Here is a 25,649-nt window from a genome sequence, read left to right as displayed (position 1 = left end):
CCATTTGCTAATTGAAAACTGCTAACATTTGGGTCTCTGGCAACTGCCTCCCTTACTGGGAAGCTGGCTGGAGCGCGCGTTGGTGGGACTAACACAAGCTTGCAGCCTGTCATCTGGTCCTATCCATCTCCAGGGAAAGGGGCAAATAATCCCATATGCTGCTCTGATTTTTGAAAGAGTAAAGTGGGGGCTGGAGCCAGACAGGTTTTCTTTTATTCTCCCTCCAAACCCTTGCTTGGGGGCGAGAAACCATGGGCCAGAGGGCTGCTGGTTGTTGCACGGGCTCCAGGCGAGGCGGAGCGGCTCGGCCGCGGCGCAGCCCAGGCCCTGGCACGGGCAGTGCCCGGACGCGGGGCGCGCTCTGCGGCAGGAGCACGCGTGCGGTCCCAGCGAGGATGGGGCGCGCCGCGCCGCGCGCTCTGGGCCGAACCCCGGGCTGGCCTGGCCCTGTTGCATGAGCTGCTCCCCCCCCCCCGGCCCGGCACCCAGGCCTGCGCTGCCCTGCGCGCTTGGCGCTGCGTGCGCGGGCACGGATGCCCCCCGCGAAGGGGACGTGGAGACCAGCGCTCGCCCTTGGCCCCGAGCAAGGGCGCGGTGCGGGCGCTGCCCGCGCTCCCCGCCAGCCCCCGGGCTCCCGGCGGGGCGCGGCCCCCGCAGCGGGGCGGCGCCAGGACGGTGCCACCGCCCCGCCGCTGCCGCCCGCCCCGTCCGGCCCCCGGGCGGAGCCGAGCGCCGAGCGGGCGCGGAGCCGCAGCCGGAGGAGCGGAGCGCGGAGCGGAGCCGTGCCGGGCCGGGCCGAACCGAGCCGAGCCGGGCCGGGCCGGGCCGGGCGGCCGCACCATGCCGGGCTACGACTACAAGCTGCTGGAGCGGCCGCGGCGGCGGGTGCTGTGCCCGCTCTGCGGGAAGCCCATGCGGGAGCCCGTGCGCGTCTCCACCTGCGGCCACCGCTTCTGCGACACCTGCCTCCAGGAGTTCCTCAGGTGAGCGCTGGCGTCACGCCGCCCCGCCGTGACGTCACCCGCCGCCCCGCCGTGACGTCACGCGGCGCCCCCCGCCACCTCCCCGAGCCGCGCTCCCCCGCGCCCCGAGCCGCTGCGGGCGGGCGGCCGGGGGGGGCCGAGGCCTCGCTGCCCCCGCGCGTCCCCGCCGCGCCGGGCCCCGGGGCGCTGCCGGAGCCGGGGGGGGGGGCGGCGCCCCCCAGCCCGTGACAGCCGCTCCGCGGGGTGCAGCGGCCCGTGGCCCCTCGCCGCGCCGGGGAGGAAGAGGAGGGGACGGATGAAGCGGATGAAGCGCAGCTCGGCGGCTGAGTTTCAGACACTCGCAAAGATTTGGGCTTAACCCCTCGCTGCCCAAGCCCGGTGGGACGGAAGCTGCCGGGGAAGCTGCCGGGGCCACGCGCTCGCTGCACCGCGATGCTGCACCCGAGCGGGGGGCATCCGCGTCGCCCTCCGTCCCAGCACTGCCGCGGGCGAGCGCAACTCGCGCACCGCCGAGCCCCGGCGGGCTGCTTGGGGCCGGGGAGAGGGGCCCCTTCCCCGTCACCGGGGGGCCTGGGGCCCGGCAGGAGAGCCCAGGTGTCCTGGCTGCCGGCGCGGCCGCGGGCTTCGCTCTCCCCTCGTCCCGGTGTCCCCCTCGCAGGGCCGGCGACGTGCTGGCCATGGCCTGGCAAGTGGCACGTGCCTGGCAGTTTTGGCCGTCCTGCCCCGTGGCAGGAACCCCGGGGGTGTCTCCCCCCGGCGGCCCACCAGCCGGGCCGTGGGCCATGGGCCGTGCCAGGCTCATCTCATCCCACGGGCCGGGCACACGGCCGCACGCGGCGGTGCCCCGGGCTCCGGTTTCCGCCGCTGGCGCGGGGCTCGGCCTCACCCGGCGCAGCGACCTTTGCACGGGCTGGGGGGACCTTGGGCACCGCCGCCGGAGCCAGGTTTCTGTGAAACCGGGCGTTCCCGGGGCCAGTGCCAGGTAGCGCCGCCACGACCTGCTCCCGCATCCGCTCTCCGGGCAGCTCACGCTACCCTGGGGCGGCCGGATGCCCGGGTCACCCCTTGCTCTTGCAATACTCCTGGGTTTGTGCAAAATCGGGTTTGAGGGTCCCGCGGGCAGAGCCGCCCGGCGCCACGGTGCTGCTCGGGCTGGGCGGGGGGGGCGGCTGGAGCCCCCCTGCCTGTAACCCGGCTGCGCCCCGGCACGCCGCGAAGGTCAGCGGCAAGGACGTTCCCCGGGACCCCTCCGAGCGCTGCCTCAGCACATTCCCTGCCCGGCCGAGCGTGAGGAATGGGGCAGGGTTTGTCGGGGATTAGGCGCCGGACCCCCGCCCCGCTCCGAATCGGCAGCCCGCTCCCCGGCCGGCACCGGACCCCTCGCTCCTCCGCAGCTGGCTGCGCCGTGCGGCGGGGGGCAAGGCCTCCGAACGTGGCCTCCGCGGGGCTGCCGGGGCTCCCCGTGTGCTGCTGTGGCATCACCGGCTGCGTGGCGGGGGTCTCCCCGGAAAGGGCCACGACTCCCACTGGGCAGCCGCTTTCTCCGCGGGCACCTGGGGACGGTCCATGCAGAAACACCCGCGTGCCAGCACGGGGGGCAGGCCGGGGCGCGCGGTGGGCGCCGGGGCGGCCGGGTTTCCCGGCCCCGCGCTCACCCCGGGGGCTTCCTTGGGCACGAGGGCAGGGACGTGGCGGCCGTGGGGGATGTCCCCGCACCGCTGCCGGCATCGCCGGCTCCGTGCTGCCGCCTCGCAGCCCAGCTCAGGGCCGAACGAGGCCGCACCGGCGTCGGCCAAGGGCACGCGGAGCGATTAGGCACTGGGCTGGCGGGGCGGGGGGGGTGCTCAGTGCAGACTGCGCCGAGCCCGGCCGGGGCGACCTCGCATCCCCGTCCGGAGCTGCCCTGGCAGGACGCCGGCGCCCGGGCTGCCCCTGGTCCCGGGCTCCGGCTGGGGCTGCGGGAGGAGTTGGTGTGCACGGTGCCTCCTGCCCCGCGGCCGCCGGGGCGCAGTGCCCGGGGTGCCCTCCGGCTGGGCTGGGGGCTGCCGGGGCTCCCAGCCGGGCTCGCCGCGAGGGCTGCCGGGGCCGTTTCCTGCAGAGCGGGAGCCCCCGGGCCGCACATCCGGGCCGCGCATCTGGCTCGCAGATGCAGCATCCGGCGGCTCGCGGTTCCCCCCGGCACCTGGCTGCCGAGCGCCCGCCGGCAGCTCCCCCGGCCCGTGCCCGGCCGCCCGCCGGCACGCTGCGTTAATCCGGGGTGGGGGCGCCGGGGGGCCGCCGGGGCTCCAGATGGTGCCGCGCTGGCGGCGGCTGCCGAGGCCCCGGGGAGCAGCGAGACCCTGGGGACCGGGGAAGGGGGGGGGTGCGTCTGGCGGGGGCATTTCCCAGCTCAGACAGATGGAGCGGCCATGGCCGGGATTAGGGACGCTTCTCCCCGACGGCGGCGGCTGGACGTGGCCCCGCGCCGGTCCCGCTTTGATCCCCGCTCCGCTCTCTTGCAGCGAAGGCGTCTTCAAGTGCCCCGAGGACCAGCTGCCCCTGGACTACGCCAAGGTGAGCCGAGCCCAGCGCCCGCCCCGGTTCCCAGCCGGGGTCCCCGTGCCCGCCGGGGGCGGGGGGGGGGGGGACACCGCTGACGTCCCGCTCCTGCCGCCGCAGATCTACCCGGACCCGGAGCTGGAGGCGCAAGTGCTGAGCCTGGCTATCCGCTGCATCCACAGCGAGGAAGGCTGCCGCTGGAGCGGCCTCATCAAGCACCTGCAGGTACCGCCCGGGGCGGCGGGGGGGACGCCCGGGGGCGGCCAGGGCTGCGGCCCGGCCCCGCTCACCCGGCCCCGCGCCCCCCAGGCCCACCTCGGCACCTGCGCCTTCAACGTCGTCCCCTGCCCCAACCGGTGCAGCGCCAAGCTGAGCCGCCGCGACCTGCCCGAGCACCTGCAGCACGGCTGCCCCACGCGCAGGGTCACCTGCGAGTTCTGCGCCAGCGACTTCACCGGCGAGGCCTTCGAGGTGGGCGCCGCCAGCCCGGGCGCGCCGCGTGGTGGGGGAACCGTGGGGGGGCACGGCGGGGCCGTCGGGGGCACCGCGGGGCCCGGCCCCCGGCAGGCGCCGGCCCCCTGGGGCGGGCGGCTGGCCGGAGGGTGACGCCGCTGCCGGGGTGCCCAGGGCCACCAGGGCATGTGCCCCCAGGAGAGCGTGTACTGCGAGAACAAGTGCGGGGCGCGCATGATGCGGCGCCTGCTGCCCCAGCACGCCCTGGCCGAGTGCCCCAAGCGCACCCAGCCCTGCGCCTACTGCGCCAAGGAGTTCGTCTTCGACACCATCCAGGTGAGACGCGGCCCGGGGTTCGCCGCGCGGGCTCGCCGCCGCCGCTGCTGCCCCGCTGACGGCCACCCTCTGCCCCCAGAACCACCAGTACCAGTGTCCCCGGTACCCCGTGCCCTGCCCCAACCAGTGCGGGACGCCCAGCATCGCCCGGGAGGACGTGCCCACCCACCTCAAGGAGAGCTGCAACACTGCCATGCTGCTGTGCCCCTTCAAGGAAGCCGGCTGCAAGCACCGGGTGAGCTGCGCCGGCCCCCCCGCCGCGGCCCCCTCCCCGGCATCCTCGCGCCGCCCCCCGTGCCGTGCCCAGGCCTCCCCATGCCTCTCCCGGCCCAACCGCGGGGTACTGCCGTGCTGTCGTGTCCCGACCCCATGGCCCATGGGGTCCTCATCCGGTGCTGTCTCACCCTGGCATCCCCCTGCCATCCCAACAGACTGTCCCTGTGCCGTGCCACCCTGGTGGGCCCATAGCTCCGTGGTGCCCCCATCCTCTCCCACCCCACTCCTGTGTCCCCACAGTGTCCCTGTGCCACCCCCTGTCCTTATCAAATCTCCATGTCCCTATGGCATCCCTGTGCTCCAAGAGGGTCCCTATGGCATCCCCTTCCTGTCTTGTCCCACCCCGGTGTCCCCACAACATCCCCAAGACATCCCACTTTTTGGCTCCCCCATGTCCCCATAGGGACCCATGATGTCCCTTGGGTTCCCTGTCCCGTCCCACCTGTGTCCCCACAGCGATGCCAAGCCATCCCACTGTGGTTCCCCCAAACCCCCATAGGGTCCCCATGACGTTCCCATGCCATCTCACCCTGGGGTCCCCATGCCATCCCCACCCTGTCCCCCTCGCCGTCCCCCCGCCATCGCGCGCCGGCGTGGCCGCGGCCCGCGGGCTCACGCTGCCGCTGCCTCCCGCAGTGCCCCAAGCTGGCCATGGGCCGGCACCTGGAGGAGAGCACCAAGGCGCACCTGGGCATGGTGTGCGCCCTGGTGAGCCGGCAGCGGCAGGAGATCCTGGAGCTGCGGCGCGACGTGGAGGAGCTGTCGGTGAGCAGCGACGGGACGCTCATCTGGAAGATCGCCGACTACGCCCGCAAGCTGCAGGAGGCCAAAGCCCGCAGCAACTACGAGTTCTTCAGCCCCCCTTTCTACACCCACAAGTACGGCTACAAGCTCCAGGTCTCGGCCTTCCTCAACGGCAACGGGAGCGGCGAGAGCAGCCACCTCTCCGTCTACATCCGCGTGCTGCCGGGCGAGTACGACAACCTGCTGGAGTGGCCCTTCTCCTACCGCGTCACCTTCTCGCTGCTGGACCAGAGCGACCCATCGCTCTCCAAGCCCCAGCACATCACCGAGACCTTCCACCCCGACCCCAACTGGAAAAACTTCCAGAAGCCGGGAGCCTCGCGCAGCTCCCTGGACGAGAGCACCCTGGGCTTCGGCTACCCCAAGTTCATCTCCCACGAGGACATCAAGAAGCGCAACTACGTGCGGGACAACGCCATCTTCATCAAAGCCTCCGTGGAGATCCCCCAGAAGATCCTCGCCTGAGCCGGCGCCGGAGAGGACGCGCGTGGGGCTCCCGCCCGGGCGCCGGGCAGCTGGGGCTGCCCCACATGGTGCTGAGTCCCGGCGCGGAGCGGTGCCCGCAGGGCTCCCGGGGACGCCGCCGCCGGCGGCTCTCAGGTAGGCGGGGGCGCGCCTGGCCCCCCTCCCGTCCCCGTGCCCCCCCCGTCCCCCGCTGCCCCTGCCGCTGCCTGGCCCCGGGGCGAGACCCTGCGGGGGCAGCCCCCTTCCTTCTCAGGTGCCGGGGCGCCGGTGGGGCTGGGCCCCCCCCAAGCCCCTCGCCGCGGTGCCTGGCGGCCCCGGCTGGACCCCGCCGGGACCCGCCGCCCAGAGCCATATTTTGTAACCTGGTGCCTCCCGGGAGCACGTTCGTTATTTATTGTCCCGGGCTCGGGGGCCGCTGTGCCCCCCCGCCCCTTTCCTGCCTCTTTTTCAATAAATTCCTCTCGTATTTATTACCGCCGCCTGGACGTCCTTCGCCGCCCGGCGCCCGTGGGAGAAGGGAGCGCTGGGGGGCAGGGAGCGGGCAGGCCCCGGGGGGGGGGGGGGCTAATGCCTGCCCCCCCCCCCGCCGCAGCCGGGGCTCCGGTGCAGCCGGTTATTTTGGGTCCACGGGGCCTTTGGAGGAGGCCAGGGGTGCAAAGAGGCTGAGTGGACTGGGGCCGGCGTGGGGGGCGGGTGGGGGAGGGGGGGGGGCCGCCGGGCTAATCCCCCCCCCCCCGCCATTGCATCAGTGCTGCCCCAGCGCAACGATGAGCCCATTAGCTGCAGCGCCGGGGGGGGGGGGGGGGGGGGGGGGCTGAGCGCCCCGGGGTGGGAGGGGGCCCGGCCCTCCCTGCCCCACTGCTCCTCGGCCGAGCTGCCGGGGGGTTTCTGCCCAGGCACCGCCTGCAGCCCTGGCGGGGCCATGGGGATGCCCAGCCCCCCCCCCCCCCCCCCCCCCGATGTGCCCGCTCACACCCCAGTAGTGCCCCCCCCCCCCCCCCCCCCCGCCAGCCCCAAGCTGGTGCCTAGAGGCAGCCCTGTGCGGGCGGCCAGTGCCAGCTCCGTACTGGTGCCCAGTGCCAGCCCTGCACTGGTGCCTATGCAGTCCCCATACTGGTGCCTGTGCCAGCCCTGTACTGGTGCCTGTACCAGTGCCCGTGCCAGCCCGTAGCGGTGCCGATGTCATGCTGGTGCCGGTGCCGATGCCATACTGGTGCCGATGCCATACTGGTGCCGGTGCCATACTGGTGCCGGTGCCATAGTGGTGCCGATGCCATAGTGGTGCCAGTGCCGGTGCCATACTGGTGCCGGTGCCATAGTGGTGCCGATGCCATAGTGGTGCCGGTGCCAGCCCCGTGCTGGCGCCCCCGCGCGGCGCCGCCGCCCCCTCCCGCAGTGGAGCCAGGGCGCCGCCGCGCGGCCGCGGGCGGGACTGCAGGGAGCAGCGGCCCGGTTGGGGGGGGGGGGGGGGGGGGGGGGGCCTCCGGGCGGGAGCGGCTTTGACGTTAATAAAGCTTTTTGAGTGTTTTTTTTTTTTTTTTTTTCTTTCGGGAGGGATTTTTTTTTTTGGGGGGGGGGGGGGGGTCGCTGCTGGCCTGACCCGTTTTGCTGGGCGGCCTCAGCGCAGCGCTGCCCCACCTGCAGGGAGCAACAGCTCAGGCTCCTGCGCGGCAGGTTTGCCCGGCAGCCGGGCCTCACCGGGGTGTTGCACCCTCTGGCTGCACAGCTAGTGCCAGCGCCATTCGCGCAGGTGATGACTGATGATAACCGAGGCTTAACCTGCAATTCCACCTGCATTTTGCATGGTTAAGACTGACGTGGCCTGAGCTAAAGTGCCTGCATTTGCAATGCCTGAGCGATGCACAGGGCAGCTGGTGAGCAAGGAATTACAGCAGCAGAGTGAAAGCGGCTCTTGCACTCTAGTTGTTACAGTTAATAATAATTTAAAAAAAAAAAAAAAAAAAAAAGCACCCCAGATTATTTATGAAATGAACTGAACACGTTGGCTGGTGTGGTAAAGGGACACTGATAAAAGCGTGTGAGGTCGCGGCAGGCAGGGACCCTGCAGCTTTGCCATTTTTCATTAAAAAAAAAAAAAAAAAAAAAAAAAAATCAAAGGTGGGAAGCCGTGCTGCTGGGGCGCAGAGGAGGGAAAAGCAAACACCCAGCACAACGGGCAGCCCTCCCGGCACCGGCTGCAAACCTGAAACGCTCCTTCTCCTGCCAAGGCCCTGTTTACACAGCTCCGCTCGTGCTGCTGCGTTGCACTTTTTTCTCCTCTCCAAGCTTAGATGTGAGCTTTGCCATCAGGCGCCGCGCTCAAGCAGCTCCCAGCGCTAACACTCCAGCACCCCCCCAGCCACAAGAGCAGCAACGATTAGCACTGCACGATGTCTCAATTTAGCTACCTACTTTGCACTCAGCGAACCTGCGCGTGCTTCTTCTGCAACGCAGGGCTTTAAATGTCAACCGGCTCTTCGAGCACCTCTTAACCTTACCGTGTTTGCATAAATTGTTTCAAAAATCGGGTGGCAAAGCCCCTGCAAGGAGAAGTGCATTGAGAGGCAGGAGGTAGAGATGCTCTTAATATTCATAGGGGAGGAGGAAAAAAAATCAATTTGATACTAAATTTAGACTCAACTATCAAGTTTAAAAATAAACTTCCTGGAAACTTGTTGGTGTGAAGATTTATTGTAAGGCCTGGAATCTGCCGTATCATGTTGGACCAGCTTTCTCTCAGCCGCACCGATCCCACACGGCTGTGACACCGGTCAGCTATTTCACAAGATGCTCTAGCTGGAGAGCAAAGAGTTATTTAGTAACCTATAAAGTGAGCAAGCCCTTAGCGCCTCTGCAAGGGGAGCGCTCGCTGGCTTGTTTAAGACCGCAGGCGCACTGGAGATGTACTTATCTCAAATAAATACCTAACCCTTTCCAGACTTACAAAACCTTTGCAATTTAGACAGGGAAAATTTTAGAAAACAAATCTCAGCTTCCAAACCGTTGAAGGCGAAGACTGTGCTTAAAGAGTGGGCAGCCCTTGGAGGTTTATTTTGAATTCCTATCCATAGTACTGGAATAGAGTTGTAGTTCCCACCGCCAGTATTTGCACTGATTATCGGTGCCTCTCAGTCAAGAGGTCTAAAATGGACGTTAATATTTTATAAAGGATGAAAATGCATGACAAAATTGCTATTAACATCCTTTATTAAAAACCTGCAAGTGTGTCCCCTCTCCCCGCAATGCCTTTTCCTTCCAAGGAATGTGGGATTCGAGTAAGAGGGCAGTGAAGGAGAGGATTTTACGGTGGGAACCAATTAAATCTTGGTGTGATTTCACCACTTTTAGTGCTTCTCTTAGGATAGCAGGCATCCCAGCTGAATTAACGGTTTGTACCCAATTGCCTTGAAATTAACTTAAACTAATTAGATAAAATACTCCAGTAATTTTATTACAATTGGGCCTTGTCTAGCATCGGGAGAATGTCTGAAATACAGCAGTGGCTGGAGGCTCTGCCACAAGCTCCTTGAGCACCTCCGGAGCCTCCTGCCCCGGGCTGGGTCACTGGGCACAGGCAGGTCCCGGGGTGTCCGGCCCTGTGGGAGCGAGTAAGGGGCTCGTGGGGCCCAACTGCTCTCGCCTGACTCCCAGGCCAGGGCTCCAGCAGCCCCGAAAGTCCCTGGGTGCCAAAGCAACAGCTGTGGCAGAGAGCAAGAAAGAAAGACCGGCCTTGCCCCACTGCCACCTCCTGCCTCTGCGCCGCTCCCAGAGCTCTCCCTTCCCTTCAGCCAGGGGAAGAGGTTGCAATGAGGCTCGTGGCATGGGGCACTTAAGGGAAGCCCTTCACAGAAACGTAGACAATCACAGTTTAAGATTGGTGGGTGATATATGAATTCTCGTAGTTCTGGAGCAATGTTGCTGCCCTGTTTCTAGCCTGGCGCCTATGTGCGTCCTGGTCCGGGAGTTTTATTTATCTCAAAGCTAAGATTCCAACGTGAGAACGTAACCTTTGAAAGTGCAACTTCCTTCTGCTTCATCTGCCTCCATGTGACCCTTCAGGACTCACACTTCAAGCAGAACTTTTTAAGCTAAAGTATTCCTTAAGCTTTTCTGGGTTTTGTAACATCCTTTGAGCCCACAGAGGTTACACACCCAGCTGAGAAACACAGTCTTGGCAGAGGGCACTTTCAGCTGACCTACAACAAAGTGCTGCTTTAATGATGCAGAGTGCACGATGCAAAGCCCATCACAGCCCACGATCCCAGGAGAGCGCGAGAGCTACTCCTTTAGCAGCTGTTCCTTTATAACCTGCCTCAATCAAGGAACAACTTGTCACTATTTTTCTATTCAGAACATCTTCATTAATGTATTGTCTAGCTGCGATCAAAATCAACATTAACATCCTCCCACCATCTACCAGGGTAAGGTGAACAAAGTGTAGAATAAAAGGAAAACACCACACAACAGCAGTTAAATCACTGGAAGAAAAGCATTTTTGGAGCTAAAGCAGTTTAGTTTAGTTTGAAAAGGCTGAATCTTATTCTGTCATGTGGCAGGCCATTAGAGGCTTTTAGTTTAGTTAGTTGTTTGCAGTTAACTTCCCAGTGGCAATAGCAACCGTTTGCAGTGAAGTCCCCGCTGGCTAATTATCACAGCAGATCTCACCTCTGACAAACAGGTCTAACTAGCCACAAGGATGATGTAAAAGTTTCTTGGAAAGGATCTGCAGAAAGAATCCCCCTGTATGGGACATGTTAAGGAACAAAATACTGATGTAGTTCCAACAGTACAAATTCAAAGGGGATGAAGTTTCTAAAATTACATCTCCCCAAAGCAGACAAAGCAGTTGCTTTGCACACAATCAGCATTTCTGGATTTGGGAAGAGGGGCGCAGCAGTATTTATGGTGGAAGCAGAGCTCTTCCCACTCAGAGTTGCCCATTTTAGCCCAAATTCCTGGAAGAGCATGTGGGAACTAAGTATGTATCTTAGTGTCAGGGGAACGCTGGAATCCATATGAAAGATTTGTCATCAGAGGGTTTTAGACACTCACGTTTCCAGAACATCCAGAGGAGATGGATTTTGAAGCAATCAGCAGTTGTTTTGTCATTCTTTTTTCCTACAGAGATGAAAACATGCAACCAACCATGTAAATAAGATACCTGGATCACAATGAAGTGAAGAAAAACCTCTTGGCTCTTATCTTCTGGAAGGGTTCTACAAATGTTACATGAGTCCCTTTTAAAATTTTTTATTGAATATTATGCTAATAACCAAAACGTTCAGTTTGTTACACACAAATTATTAATGCCAACATTTTAAATAACAGCATCAGGAACCTTCCAGCTATACCTTTCAGAGCAGCCCTACATCTCCCAGAGAGAATTTTCTTCCGAACAGAAGACACAGACTGCAAGAGGGGAGCAGGCAGAGGGAGCCGGCTGCTCTTTCTCCTGCCCCCACCCCACACCATGCAACGGGAGGCGATGGCACAGACCTAACCATCACAAACTTTGTCTTTTCAAAGAGGTTTATTTCTGTCTGTCCAAGATGTCTCAAAGTTCACCTTGACAGGCCTTTAAATCATCTCCTCGAATCCTCCTCCTACTGAGCTCTTGAATAATTATTTCAGCACTTTTTTGGCTACAATTTTTTATATGATACTACGTTTTTCCAGACCTTGGTGCTCTTACAGGACAAAGGCATCCTGGCTACAGGAAATGTGCCCTACACATTTCACACCCCAGAAACCCTTAGAGACCCGTCCCCAAACTCCCTTTATGGCAAGTGTCCAGCTTCCAGCCAAGAACACCCATTCTCTACAGCCCTTTGGCTTCATGTATCGATTACTACAGGCCAAGCAAGCCTCATTCATTCACACTGCATAAAAACAGCAGAAGGGGCAGAGGGACCAAGTCTCTCTCTCTCTCTCTCTTTTTTTTTTTTGCTTTATTTTTCCTGCAGACCCCCCCCCCCCAAAAAAAAAGAAATCTAGTTCATACCCGTAGCACATAAGAAGCAGCGTATATAATCAGTATGTGGTTTAATGAAATACAGCAGCAATTCCCAGTTCTCTCCACAGTGAACCCCAGCAAACATTTCTGTTTGGTTTCTACGGGAGTGGCCGAGTCCCACGGAGACATCTTTCACATCATAAGTTTAAAGAAAGAAAATTCACAAGCGTCTTTATAAAATGTTAACTTTGGGCTGTAACAAACTGGGCTTGCGATTTAACAGCTTCAAAGCTTCTGCTTAAAAGAAAAGACATGTTAGAGATGGAAGCTTCCTTTGGTAGGGTTTACACCACTTTTGCGTTTATCCCTTTAGCATCTACTTAATGTCAACCTCCAGCTGGCAACAGAGTTGCTACAAACCATCACAAATAATGATATTCTGCTGTACCAGCCTGGTACTGTAACAAGAACAGATCACAGTGCTGATGACACAGCATAAATAGTTCAGAACTGGTCGAGAAAAACATCTGAAAATACCTTACACTTTCCTCAAAGAACAGAACTGTCACCAGCAAATATCCAGGATCCACATACGATCAGGGAAAGAAAAACACTGTGCTTGAATTGGAAGTTATGGAATGACTGACCCTTCAGTGGAATTAAAAAATAACAATAAAAAACCCCAAAAAACCCTAATCAACCCCCCCCCCCAAAAAAACAACAAAAGGTAAGCTGACAGCTGCAATGGGAACAGTGGTGTAAGCTCCAGAGGAAGGCGACCATCTGCATCATCGTCCCAGGGGAAAGCCCAGGAAGTTCACAAACTGGCCACCAGCAAACACGTGCTACTCTGCGCTCTGTTGACCCGGGAAGCTGTCATCGCATTCAGTATTGCATGAACCAAGTATATTATTTGCCTTAGAACAAGTTACTTGTCTTTCTACAAGGAATACTCTGCCAGAGCATGAAAAACTGAAGGAACATGGACAAACATTTCTAAAAGAGCACACCTCCTAAACACACACGTGCACCATTCTACAGCAACATCAGATGGAAAGGTACTACTGGCCTCTGGCTTAAGCCTCATACGCTCTTCCCTTTGACACCATGCTAAGCAATGGTGCATGCTTGGCTGTGCATCCACAGAGGAGCCTCAAGTTGGGCTTCTACTGCGAGTAGCGGATTGACTGTTTGCATTCAAAAGTTGTAGCTAGAAATCAGGCAAGTAAATATTAATATTTCTCTTTGAGAAGATCTAATTGCTTAGAAGGAAGAAGCTATTAGCAATAGGCCACAGAAGAAATGAAAAAGGTTGCATATAAAGAAAAATCTCAGTCCTAGAACAAAAAAGGATGTATTTTAATACATTTTAATAGTAAAATGATTCCTATTTTTCAAGCACGCTAATGGCAAAATCCTACCTGAATGAGTCTTAGGAATATTTTTGCTTCCCAGTCCTGCTGTACCAGGGCAAAGTCTCAGAGGTCGTGATTCTATCTGCACCTGCCAGTGCAGAACAATTCGTAACAATTCACAGCATACTTCCATCGCTAACAGTAACATTACTATAACTTAGGCATTGAAATCACTTTGTCAAATAACCACAACACGGGGTTTTATTCGGTCTCCCTCTTAGGGGAAGAGTAGGATAATTAGTTTTAAATAACAGTCTGGGTTCATATTTGTAGCAGGCTAATGAACAGAGGAGATGCCAATATTTTATTTAGTAAAAGGTATGTATTCAGATAGCAGAACACCTTACAGTAACTAACTTAGCAGGACATGGTAAAGTCATAGCACAGCCCTAGACCAATTTGGGGAGTAGGACAGGTAAGACAATAGGGAGACTGTATGGGAAGCAGCTTCAGACTTGAGCCTTGGCTTCCAATATAACGTATTCAGAAAAATATTGCATGAAAAGCCTCAGGATTTTAGTTCTTTCATAGATGTATATTTACCAGTTTTCACAAAGACTGCAGGAATACGATTATAAACAATAAATTAGGACTTCATGTTGCTATCATTTGGCATAACACAATCAGGCATTTCTTCCTTTTTAAATATAAGGCAACACAAGCCAACACATAATTTAATCCGTCTTTAGTTAAATTGCTTAACTTTGCTAAAGAGTTATCACTAAAGAACGGTTTATAGTACACTTAAAAGAATTTAAATAATGACATGATTAAGTGTACTAACTTACGCAAGGAATCAGAAAACGTACTCTGCTAAGCTTTGAAACCTAAATATTTGTTACAGCCCAGAACTACACGTCTAAATTAAAAAAATACAAATAAATGTTTTCTAATTTTTCCATTTACGAAAAATTTTAAGAATCTCTAGCCAACTATGACGTCACTTCAAAACTTGTATAAGTTTTTTTTTTTTTTTAATTTTGTATGATGTCTTAAGATTTTAAACCATGCTCATTAAGGAAAGTTCAAGGAGCAAATACTTAAGGCTTTGTTTTTCCAAGGGCTGTGAGGGAGGCCAGTGAATGGCAGAGGCCAGTGGGTTCACCCATACACAATGCTACTCAAACCCACACTACCAGGCGACATTCATACAGAAATATTACACTTAAAAGTTACAGTGTAGAGCAATAGTTTTAGCCAGTGTACATATAAAGAATCAATGCATTTATTTTTTTAATTTCCAAACTTGATTGTGATCATTATGTTCAAGTATTAGTCTCATTAACAGAGATGAGAAATTTTCTACTTACAACAAATTCGGCTATTGAAAAGGAAAAGTATGTTTCAATACGCTGAAGAAAACAAGACGCTGAGGTTATCCAATAGTTAGTGTCCTACTGGTCACCGACTCAACTAGCTGCTGTAAGTGACATGAGAAAGGAATAGAAATAGTTAGGCACCAAGACTCTGGGAAAAAGGTATGTTATAAATAGCTTCACTAATTCCCAGAGAAGAGAATCGTTTCATTAAATCTACTGTGGCGTTTTAATGTAGAAGAATATGGGACTAAGTCCCACAGCGTCTCACGGCTGGAGCTTCACTTCAGATCAAACACCGTCCATTCCATCAGTGCTGCTACTGGAATGTGATAAGCCACGTCACTCCGCGTGTCCTTTCATTGCACCAGAGACAAGCTTCTAGTTATGTCTCCTCACCCTGAAATTAATTCTAGCTACTGGAGAAGCAACTGAACCCTTTTTGGAGTTGTCAGTGGGTCTGGATTCCCACAGTAAAACCGCAGAACAGCACTTCACATCAGGAAGGCCAGACTCGTAGCAGCAAGAGGTTCAGACAAAGTTAGCTTTTACACCGGCGAAAGGGGAGCGGGGAAGGGAAGTACAATGCTGAAAAAGGCAGCTACCTATGGCAGTTATACTGCCTACATCCTAAAACTGCCATTCCCCCCTCCCCCCCATACCCTGTTCGCAAAAAAGTGTCAGAAGTATCTGCCAGAGACTTTTGACTTTGGACAAAGTCTAAACGATAAATGCAGACATCTCTGCAAGAAATAGCAGAAAAGCTTCTTCCTATATTAATGCCTAAATATATACCCCTAGCTAGCTCTTTTCAAATGTAGGCTTTTTTTTCAATTAAATAGGCCTCTAGACAGTGCAAATGGTCAATGTTTAATGCATTAATGAAATGGGCTTTTGAGTTGAAAATAAGCCCTGCTTCCTGACAAATTCTGTTGCTCTTAATCTTCAGAGGAAATTGAGATGGAAATTTAAGCAGCTATGCTACCTATCAGCTCTTTAAGGAGCTGGCAAACAGATGCAACTGTGAAACCCTGCAGCAACTTAGCATCAGTCCAGCAAGTAGTTACTAAGCAGAAGGCAAAAGCTGCACAAAGGGGGTTCTGCGGTGAGGAAACAGCTGTGGTGTGAAGTAGTGTAATGAAATTCTTTGAAACAAAAGGCATGTTAAATATTTGATGCATAAAGGAGATAGATAACATGTAAGCAAAGCTCTGAAATATACAGTATGTCTTCTTCCAATGGTTACTATAATGATCACACAAGTTTGCAAGTTAAAAATGCCTTGCTTATTAATTAAAATTAAGACTAAACCTATAATTTTGTCTGTGAAAGTGACTGCAGCCTATCTATACCCTGGGTGTTGAATATGAAGATTTCGACTATCAGTTGGTTCAGGTGCTCGGTTCATGGGAGGCCGATGGACTTTTCCCAGCACGGCCATGCTCTGATCTCTGAAGCAAGACTGCTGGAAGTCCCCGCTTAGGTAATCCATGGTCTGCATCACATTATTCTGGCTGGATGGACCGGCTCCAGCTCTGTAATGAGTTCCTCCTGCACAATCTAGTGGCGCTCCTGTTGGCTGTCCGCCGTGGAAAGGCATGGCAAGGTCCTGGGACCCAGAGCTGTCACTGTTCGGTGTGGGCAGAATGTTATTCCATATGGGCTGGAAATAGTGCCCATTAGTATATGGCAAGGGTCCCTGCAATCCATTCACAGGTGGAGAAGGTGTAGGCTTCTCAATGGGGGGCTTCAAGTTGAATGACTGGCCCATGCACAGTTCTTGAGGGTAGTTTGTTTTGCCAGGAAAACTCTGCCCTGCAATCTCTCTCTGAGGGTGCTTCCCTGCAAGTCCAGCAGGCCCAGCAACATCCCCACACATTTGCTGCAGATGTGCAAGCTGATGCTGGTTCCATGCAACCGATTTGATTTCATTCTGGTATGCAGACGGCACCCTGTTAATATTCACCATGGGCACATTAACAGAGGCAGAAGGAATAGCAGCAGCAGCAGCATGATCTACAGGGTTTACTACACAGGAAGGCATGGGTGTAGGGACATTGTGAGTAGATACCCTGGTACTTGCATTGATAAGCAGGTTGCGACTTATAGGACTGGGGTTTGCAATCTGTCCCTCACATACTGAGGTAGTGCTAATGCCAGCTCTGGCCTGGCAGAACTGGTTAATCTGGTGCACAATGCTGCTCAGGTCCGGTGGCTGGTTCTGCTGCAGGGTGGCAGCCATAGAGAGGGGAATGGTTGAGGTAGACACGGTCACATTCGGCGGCGCATCTGCATCCGGCATCTTTCTGCTTCCATGTAAACCTGGCTGCAGCAAAGGATTCGGAGGGTGCTGCAGAGTCTGGTGTGCCATGGTCTGAGGATGCTGCAAGCCTTGCGGCTGCTGCATATTCTGAGGGTGCGGCAGCGCCTGCGGTATCCCCTGAGGGTGCGGTAAGCTTTGTGGCTGTGGTATACCCTGAGGGTGCTGCAAAGTCTGTGGCTGTGGTATACTCTGGGGGTGCGGCAAAGTCTGTGCATGCTGGAGAGCCTGCTGGCGAGCAAGCGCCTGGGGGTGGGTTAAAGTGCTAGGTGCAACGTATGGTGTGGAAGGGGGATTCATCATCGCTTCCGGCAGCAGACGTGTGCGTGTTCCGTCAAAGTCTTTGATAATTCCTTTTGCTGGAGATTTGACTATCGCCAGGAGGCCTGTCTTCGTGGTGGCCTGAGACGGGTAAGGACTGTACCTCTGACCCGAAGTATCAAGTCCGTTCACAGTACGGCGTATATGTTTCCTCTGGGGAACCTTGACACTGTTTGGAAAAATTTTTATAGTCAGTGGATTGTTGGCGACCTTCTTAGCATAAGCATCCAATTCTGCTGGGGTAGGATACTGTGCAGATCTCATTTTCTGTGTAGTGTCCCCTGCGGAGAAAGGAAATTTGTCAATATCAACTCTGGTAAATAAGGGATCAACCTCAGGACGAGAAAGTTACACAACACGGGTAGAAAACCTTGAGGGAATGGAGAAGCAAGAACCTCATCTTCCCAGCCTAGTAGATCATACACCAGGTACCTCATTGCTTTTATTCCTTTTATTACCTGGCTACCAACACAACCCCCAAAGCAACTTAAGGCGAGACCTGCCTAAGGGGGCAAAACAAAACCAATGTTTTGACCAGAGTACGTTTACAGTTGGATAAAAACAGGTAGCATGCTATAAACATCAAATTGTCTCCACCTTGCAATATTTATTACTGCTTGCGGTGGTGGGCTAGTTTATATTCTCTTAATTTAAGGCTTCTTCCCCATAACTCTTCAAGTCATTCTAAAAATCTTTAATGTTTAATTCATAACTTTCTGGTTTCTGAATTAGACACTAAACTCATGTAATGCTGAGGTGGGAACCATACAAAGCTCTTCAACTAAAGTCTCCATTTAAATTTCAGTTCTATTCTAGCTGCTGACATCTGAGAGTACTGAGTATCTTTTTGTCCATTAGGAAGTCCTTGTTAGTCCAAGTTCAGCAAATGGAAGGAGGTTACCCATGCATCATTTTATAGCTTGCAATTAGCTCTTCAGCTGAATTTTCAGTGTACACCTTATTAGGCATAGCATCCTAGTATCAAACAGCAAAATTATGTGATTATCTCACAGGATTAAAAATGTACTACTCCCCAGACATAGGCAAAAGCCTTCTGGAGACAGAGGCGTGGTTTCACCCGTTCACATTTAGGAGATACCTACCTGGCCTACAAGCTTGAACAGCAGTGGGTCACATGTATATTTTTGGAAGGAACTTCAGAAACCAAGGGAAATGCTTGTGCCTCTCTAGCTATAATCTTATTCCAAGCAGAGAGTTGGACCGTCTCCTTACCACAGCTATGCCGCTTAACTCCTCTAAAACTACTACTTTAGAAGTGATTTTATAATCTTCAAATATAGGCTTGCAGCTTTGACAATCCGATTTTGATTTTGCTTGATTTTTTTCTACTTTGCAAACAGTTCACTGAACAGCAATGCCCATCACCTTTGCTAAAACATTCAGCCTCCCATGACATCTACTGCTGGGCTGAAAGAACAGGAAATGCTGCAGCCAACTCCTCTAGAGCCCAAGAGCAACTTTGCCTTGCACATGGCTCTCTGACCCAAGAAAATCTAAGAGCTCAGGTAGAGAGCTTGATGCTCCCAAGCAAACGGTCCTTTTTAAAATGCACCTCTGATTTTATTTTTAAGCAAACTGCCTCCAAAAGGCTCCTGAATACAGCTAAAGCCTAAGAACTAGCCATCTTTCAATGTCTTTGCATCTGGTAGCTTCTTGTCTTCACAAGCAAGGGAGATCACCACTTCTCTAAGAGAGCTCACTTTCAGAAAGTAAAGGACAGGAAGTAGAAAACAGGATAGATATCCAAGGAAAGGAAAATTATAGAAATATTTTTAATATCTTTTGTTAAATGGGAAGCTTTGCAAGTAGGCTGTCTTGCATCTCTACCAAAGCATGTACCATGGTGCCATTTATAGTCTTGCACTCTCTGTCCTGTCTAAATACTGGATATACCATCCTCTCTCTTATCAGAAGAAACACTCATTTAATATTAACCTAAACATCCTTTCTGTTCCAGTCTTCCATATCTTCTATTGCAGGCTCCTGTTAGTAGTAGTAGCTCCTGTTTCGTTTTGAGGGACCTGCTTTGTTCCTAACACAGAGGAATCTCTGAACTAAGTCTATCAGTATCACCTTGCCGTAACAACCAACGCCATCATGAGCCCCTCCCCCAGCTTTATTTTTAGCACTGTCCCAGGCTCATTATGTTCTGTTTCTTCCCCAACAGATGACCGTGTACAACACCCTATTAGAGAAGAGCTATCAACACCAGATAAAGGAAGCCATATCCATCTATATTACGGTTTATGTGAGAAGGGGCCATTTTCACATAAAGCTTCTATTTTCAGGTGAAAAATGAGGTAGATATTTTAAAACATCTTTCCCATTAAAATTTCCTAACCTGTTTTAGGCTTCTATAGGCACAACAAATTACGTGGTAAACATTAACAGTGAAGCGATACTAAATATTCTTTTACTCAAGCATTTTTTTTATTATTATTATTTTTTACTCTACAGGAACTATAGTGGAACCTTTTAGAAAAAGAAAAGCTAAAATGTTAATGATTGAACAGACCACATCTATTAGTTAAAGCACATCTGTAATCCGGAATCTGAAATAATTCCTTCCTTTAAAAAGTGAAAATAACCTCTCCATCCAACTTGAAAAACACACCATCATCAAATTCAGTATCCTATCAAAAGCTAAACCATTTTTAAAATCCCTTGGACATGATTTTCTGAAACCAGCCACTATTTCCAATTAACCTCTTTCAGTGTGCATCTAAGATTATGCGTCTCTTATGAACTAACTTAACCATTTTACTTAGGCCTGATCAAGACGATATGTTTCTCCCAACACACTGTTTAAAATGTTGTGCTGCACTAGTATTTCCATATACAAGGCTCAATGACTGAAACAGTTAACAAAAAAAATAGTTATCAGAAAGGAGAGAAGCATTAAGGGATGATCAAGAATATCCTACAAACCAATAAATAACAATTAGGTCAGGTAACTAAGTGAATGGAAAAATAGCTACAATAGATTTAAAGAAAATTGTGTATGCGGGCATCATTTCTGGCCAGGAATTCTGCATCAGGCCATAAAATGATTAGGAGGATGGCAGAGGAACAAATTACATTTAAAAAGCTATGGGATGAGCTCCACAAAGCTATCTTTAGGTACATGCGAGGCAAAATGCTTTTGCTGAAAAGTAATCTGCCTTAAATTATTTCATGTTGTCTATAGGGTAAAACTATGCACATGAGCAATTACTTCAATAAACTGGTGAGCTCCAAGTTCACGCTCCAGCTAATATTGTGGCCATCAGTTCATCTGTTCACATTCTTTTATGTGTTGCACCACACTGGAGCTATTTTTGTTGTCAGATGAGATATATTTTTCTGCCTCACCTCAGCACTGATGTAACATCTTCTCTTAAGTGCATTTTACACGAAGGCTTTAAAACCCACAGCTTTGAAAATCGCTTATGGTTAAATTTTCATTAAAATTAAATAAAATATAAACAAGCCTTCAGGATTCTTACCCTAATCAGAGCATCTGCACTGGGACAAGCAAAGAACAGCTGTGCCCATCTCCTGCATAAAAATCTCAACTGCGGCAGTTTCTCTATGGGCTTTACTGAAGAAGCCCTCAACCCTTAAAGAAGAGTTAATTTTAGTTGATGAATCTGTCTTCAGTCTCAACTTGCCCTTCTCTCTTTTCTTCCCCCACTACAAAAGCTCCCCAACAAAAACCTTTCGTCTTGACTTTGTACCGCAATCAAAACAGATCAACCTTTTTCTTCCAAGGCCCTGAGGTATCACAATTATACCCAACGATAGCTATGAAAATTACCCATACAGTCTTGCCTCAAGCATTCTGATTGAATTTATGGATTTACATTTGGGTCACTGAAAGAAAGAAAAGAATATCAATATGGAGTCAGTTCCTTAGCAGTCAATTTCAAAAGGAAAAATATTTGTATATTTGTCCACAGAACTCCTACTCCATAGATCATCTTTAAGAAAAAAAAAAAAGTCTCTTATTTGAAAGTGAATAAGAGGAAAAAAAGGTAATTGAGGTAATGTGGCTTTTTAAGCACGAAAAAAAGTCTGATCCTGAAAACTACACTTAAAAATTATTAATGTAAAGACCAAGAGCCTGAATAAAGGGTATCAGGTGATGTTCTGTGGCTTTTATAACAGGAACAGCACTATTAATGTCCTCTTCCAACCCCCAAAAGTCACAAGTCACTGTTCATTAAAAATGCTCATTAACACAGCTTTCCTTTGGCCAGGGGCTAGACTACTTGTGCGTATACAGTATGTAGAGAAATGTACCAATTAATTTTATACACATCTGTAGTAGGGGTGGGCAAGTCTGTATGAGCAGTTTCATTTCCCATATAAATCAGAACAAAGTGGAACAGCCAAGCATTACCACCAGCAGCAAGTGCCTGCCAGCTACTTTATGTCCTAAATTCTTTTAAATGCAACACCTAAAACTCTTCACTAAAGTTACAAGTTACAGCAATGCTTTCAGCAAGGAGATGAGTAATTCTTGGAAAGAACATCAGGTACCATCAGGTTAAAAAACTGCCCAGGTACTAGCACATTGCTTGTAAGATGCATGACTAGCAAATACCTGAATTATGCACAATGATCCTCATACAAACCTAAAGGGTTGTATCAGTTTTTGCTGTCAGAATCCTTTCCAATCCACTGAAGAAACTTTATGTAGTGCAAGAACCTAGGCATGTTCTCATGACAACTGCCCATCTTCTGAATATTTAAGCATCAGCAAAACTCATACTGAAAATGAAAGAGGGGCAAATGCCTACCTTCATGCCATCTAACGAAGTCTTTTTGTGAGCAAAGACTTTTACAAATATCGTGTCATTACAAGTCCATGGAGTTGTCATAAACTCTGTTCAAGTACTGTGGGGGAGCACACATTTGTACCTGAAGAGCATTAATCACTCCTGGTAGATCCAGAACTTTGAGAATGTCACCCTTAACTGCAATATTATCTTAGCTATTTTCAGTAGTGTGACACAAATCTCAATATATTAACAATTAGGCTGTAACTGGAATGTAAATTATTTGATTTTACAGAGAGTAAATGATTCCATCAACAAACTGAAGGTACAGAAACTTCCCAAATGCCCACTTCAAACACAAGAGACAAGTTACAGCCCTAAAGACCAAGTACACAGATCTTATGCACAAACCTTGGTATTTCTGAAATTTCAGCTCAACAATCAGAGTGCAACTTCAGAGATAAAGGAGCACAGCCAGAGTAACATTTAAAAAAAAAATCTCTCTAGCAAATAGGTACATGTTCCCAAACACAAGTTCTTAAAATACCAGTACAACCATCAAAAGAATTACTGAAGTTATCAAAAATGAATTATTATAGTATTCTGCAGACATTTTCAGATGCACCAAAGAGAGAGCAGAAAGAAGACAGAAACTCTGAACATTAGTAATTTGGGATAGATCACTAGTATTTGCAATATGTCTCAGCTAGGTAGAACAACAGAATTGACCTCAACAGGTTTACATTGGCCTGAGCTAACTTTTATTGGTTTCCATTTCATGGAAATGCGAGAGTCAGGAAAAAGCTGTATTAAGAAGCAAGTCAACACTATTGGTACAAAACGTTTTTAGCAAGAAGGCAAGAGTCTCATGGAAACCTTGCTTGCATTTTGTCCTGCTATGGTTAAAATTAACCTTTATAAAGCTGGGAGGGGGGCAGAGAGAGCGCTTGCAGTACACACTTGAACCTTCATAGCTGTTTCTCACAGCCCTTAGTGATGGATGCCTTGAAGGCATAACAAAGCAAAGACTCTACCATTAAACAGTTTTCCCACTGTATCCTAAATGTTTATTTCACAGCTGTACCAGTGCCAGATTTAACAGTTAACCACATCCTGCAGACAAAACGTCACTCACATTTCTGAAGTCCAGTGTTCATCTGCGTGTAAGAAAGAAGCTGAAAGGAGAGGTCACCTGGTCCTGGCAGACAGGCCAGCATGGCAGACAGGCACTAACACAACATGGGGCATTCACTCCTCTGCACACTGCAACAACAGAGAGACAATTCAAAGTTATAATACAAGGAGGAACACAGAAAAGAAAGAGGCAAAGAGCCATCTGCGTATTAAGGCCTGACCAAGCGAAGATACACAACCACTCCTTGGGCCCTTTACATACTACCCTCACTGAATCACCTAACAACAAGGGAAATACTTCACAAAGTGGGTCATCTATTGATTAACACACTTAAAAACTAATACATAACTTCCTCGCTCTTCTCTCTGTCTGAGACAGAGGATAATCCATAACTGTCCTCAAAGTTCAAAGACAGTTATTATGAATGGTAAAGAAAACACTAATGATCATTTTACTACATACTGAAATGTACTGGCTATCTACCAGATATAGTGAAAGCAGGTTCACTGGAAAAATCCTGTCAATTGCTCTTTTACATTTAATAAAAAAGGTATAGCATGCATAAATTGAAGGCAAAGTATGCAGCACTTTGCCTTGTGGCAAGATTAAGCTGCATGCTCCAGCTTGTAATTTCTGTGGTCCATTAGTGTGAAAGATGAATGGCTACAACTTCCTTTATTTTATACAGCCTTCAGTTATCTGCACAGCCCTCAGATAAACTGTAAGACATGGCTTCTACTTAAAAGAAATTTCAGAGGGTCTACCATCCTGCACTCCAGAGTTTCAGAATTTATGAAGTTAAACCTCAAAATGCATGAAGCACCAGTGCATTTTTATACGCAAACATTGCACAGCTACCCTCAAATCCCATCAACAGCTTATGAATACAAGGGAGGAGAAGGGGGGAAGGTGTTTCCAGCAACAAAAGCTACCTTTGGCTCAAAGTCTCCTAACATCACTGGGATTGCAATCACAGAGAAATTTTAGTTGGAACAAGACCTCTAGATCTCATCTGGTCCAACTCCCTACTCAAATCCCCTTTACTGTAGCTCCTGGGACCCACAAGACACAGCCAGCCATGAGCACTTTAGAAAGCTCAGAAAAACAAGGTGGCTTAACCAAGTTGGAGAAATCAGTAGACTTCTCCTTTGCCCAGATCTCTGCAAGCATCAATGTCGATTATACAAAGAGTGCTTTTGCAAACATGCCAAAGGAACAACTAGAAACAGTTCAGGATTTTCTATGGTCCCTGAAACTGAGAAAGGATTGAAGACTTCAGAAATTACAGACTGGTTTAATTTTAGTCATTGTTTCACAAACCCGAATTAAAACTACTGGAGAAGCTTTCAAAGATTGTAACAGGTGAAGCAGAAAGCTTGAGACTGAAACAAGAAGCCAGAGTTGAAGAAACCCTGCAGAGGCAACTTGGAAAAGAATCATACTGGTTAGCATTGCATAAAATGATGTGAAGTCTTTCACATTTAAGAGCCAATTACACCCAGGGTAGGAAAGTAAAGACTCTGTTCTGGAAAGCACAACTGCCATCATATTTCTGCAGCAAATTCCAGAATGCTCCAAAAGCCGATTACTCTGCAGAGGGATTTTAAAGCCTTTAACTTGAAGTCTAACCTTATATTGTTGTCACAAGTCAGAATGTTCAAAGAATATGTACACCAAACACAGCAAGTAACAAGGACTTAAAGCTTACCCATATAACAGCAATTACGCCTCATATACAATTCATTAACTTCCATGTTTACGTGCATCTTCTCACTTCAACACACAAAGGCTGATCAAAATCAGCTACCAAGAAATCTTGTGCAAATATTAATTTATGAAAATGTCTGCATCTTCATGGAATAAATGCTGTCAAAAGTTGACCAAGCAAGTTGGATGCCAGCGTGACTAGCAATTAAAAATAATTCCGGACACTGAAAGCTAGCTTGGTAACTCTCCACTTAATTGTTTATTATGGAAGCCCAGACTTATTTACACTATTCGTTGCAATTAACAGCTCGTCAGAGAATTCAGTGAGAATCAAACCTGCTGAACTCACCACCCAGTGCAGAGTTCAGACAATGCGCACCACCAACAGAATTATTTTACATTCTTCGTTTAATCTCTAAGAGAGAGTAATCGTTTGCATTGCCAGAAGTTCCAGATTCATAGCTGTAAAATCTCCAAGTCTAAACCTGGGTTTTCTTTTCACAGTCTGTAAGAGCTGGAGTTCTCAAAGTCTCTTAAGAGGTGTTCAGAAACAAACACTGATGTTTCAACACATTCACAATTTAAAGGATTTGCTCTAGGAACAGAAAGTTACTTGCCCTTTATAGTTGAGATTTATTCATGACTATAAAGAAGCAGTATTCAGTGAAAACTCTGCAAACATCCTGGGGGCAGCAGTTTCTTACTCCAAATTATGCCCAGCAAGATCCAAAAGACAAAACAAGAATTCAACTCCTTTTCATCAGGAGAAGACACAAAACACTTTAATAAATTGCCAGAGCTTTACCTGAGTAAGCAACAGGAACACCCAGAATCAGCAGGGAAGGG

General features: G+C 51.1%; 2 protein-coding genes across 3 annotated transcripts in view; one reads left to right on the top strand and one right to left on the bottom strand.

The window, feature by feature from the left end:
- The first annotated feature begins 802 nt into the window (after positions 1-802).
- TRAF4 (TNF receptor associated factor 4) lies at positions 803-5,932 on the top strand. The gene is made up of 7 exons (XM_062592512.1): positions 803-983; positions 3,485-3,536; positions 3,642-3,746; positions 3,831-3,992; positions 4,149-4,310; positions 4,390-4,545; positions 5,223-5,932. The coding sequence occupies exons 1-7, from the start codon at positions 841-843 to the stop codon at positions 5,853-5,855; spliced, it is 1,413 nt and encodes a 470-aa protein (XP_062448496.1). The 5' UTR covers positions 803-840; the 3' UTR covers positions 5,856-5,932.
- Positions 5,933-11,366: 5,434 nt separating this feature from the next.
- Positions 11,367-25,649, bottom strand: part of FAM222B (family with sequence similarity 222 member B) — a 41,428-nt gene continuing 27,145 nt past the window's right edge. The window contains exons 2-3 of one of the 2 annotated variants that reach the window (XM_062592649.1): positions 23,097-23,224; positions 11,367-17,461 (exon numbers count right to left, since the gene is read on the bottom strand). In XM_062592649.1, the coding sequence (XP_062448633.1) occupies positions 15,882-17,461; positions 23,097-23,178 (1,662 nt within the window). In that variant the 5' untranslated portion in view covers positions 23,179-23,224 and the 3' untranslated portion in view covers positions 11,367-15,881. The remainder of the gene's footprint in view (positions 17,462-23,096; positions 23,225-25,649) is intronic. The other variant, XM_062592650.1, reaches the window with a different exon arrangement.

Source organism: Rhea pennata, chromosome 20 (genome assembly GCF_028389875.1).
Source record: "Rhea pennata isolate bPtePen1 chromosome 20, bPtePen1.pri, whole genome shotgun sequence".
In the NCBI taxonomy this organism is placed as follows: domain Eukaryota; kingdom Metazoa; phylum Chordata; class Aves; order Rheiformes; family Rheidae; genus Rhea; species Rhea pennata.
Note: the sequence above shows the minus strand (reverse complement) of the source record. Positions and strands in the feature narration are given on the sequence as shown.

Bases quoted from the DNA above. Each gene is read 5' to 3' on its own strand.
- TRAF4 (XM_062592512.1), top strand. From the start codon at position 841: ATGCCGGGCTACGACTACAAGCTGCTGGAGCGGCCGCGGCGGCGGGTG. The intron at 3,993-4,148 runs GTGGGCGCCGCC...CGGGGTGCCCAG, and splicing joins TCACCGGCGAGGCCTTCGAG to GGCCACCAGGGCATGTGCCC. The intron at 4,546-5,222 runs GTGAGCTGCGCC...TGCCTCCCGCAG, and splicing joins AAGCCGGCTGCAAGCACCGG to TGCCCCAAGCTGGCCATGGG.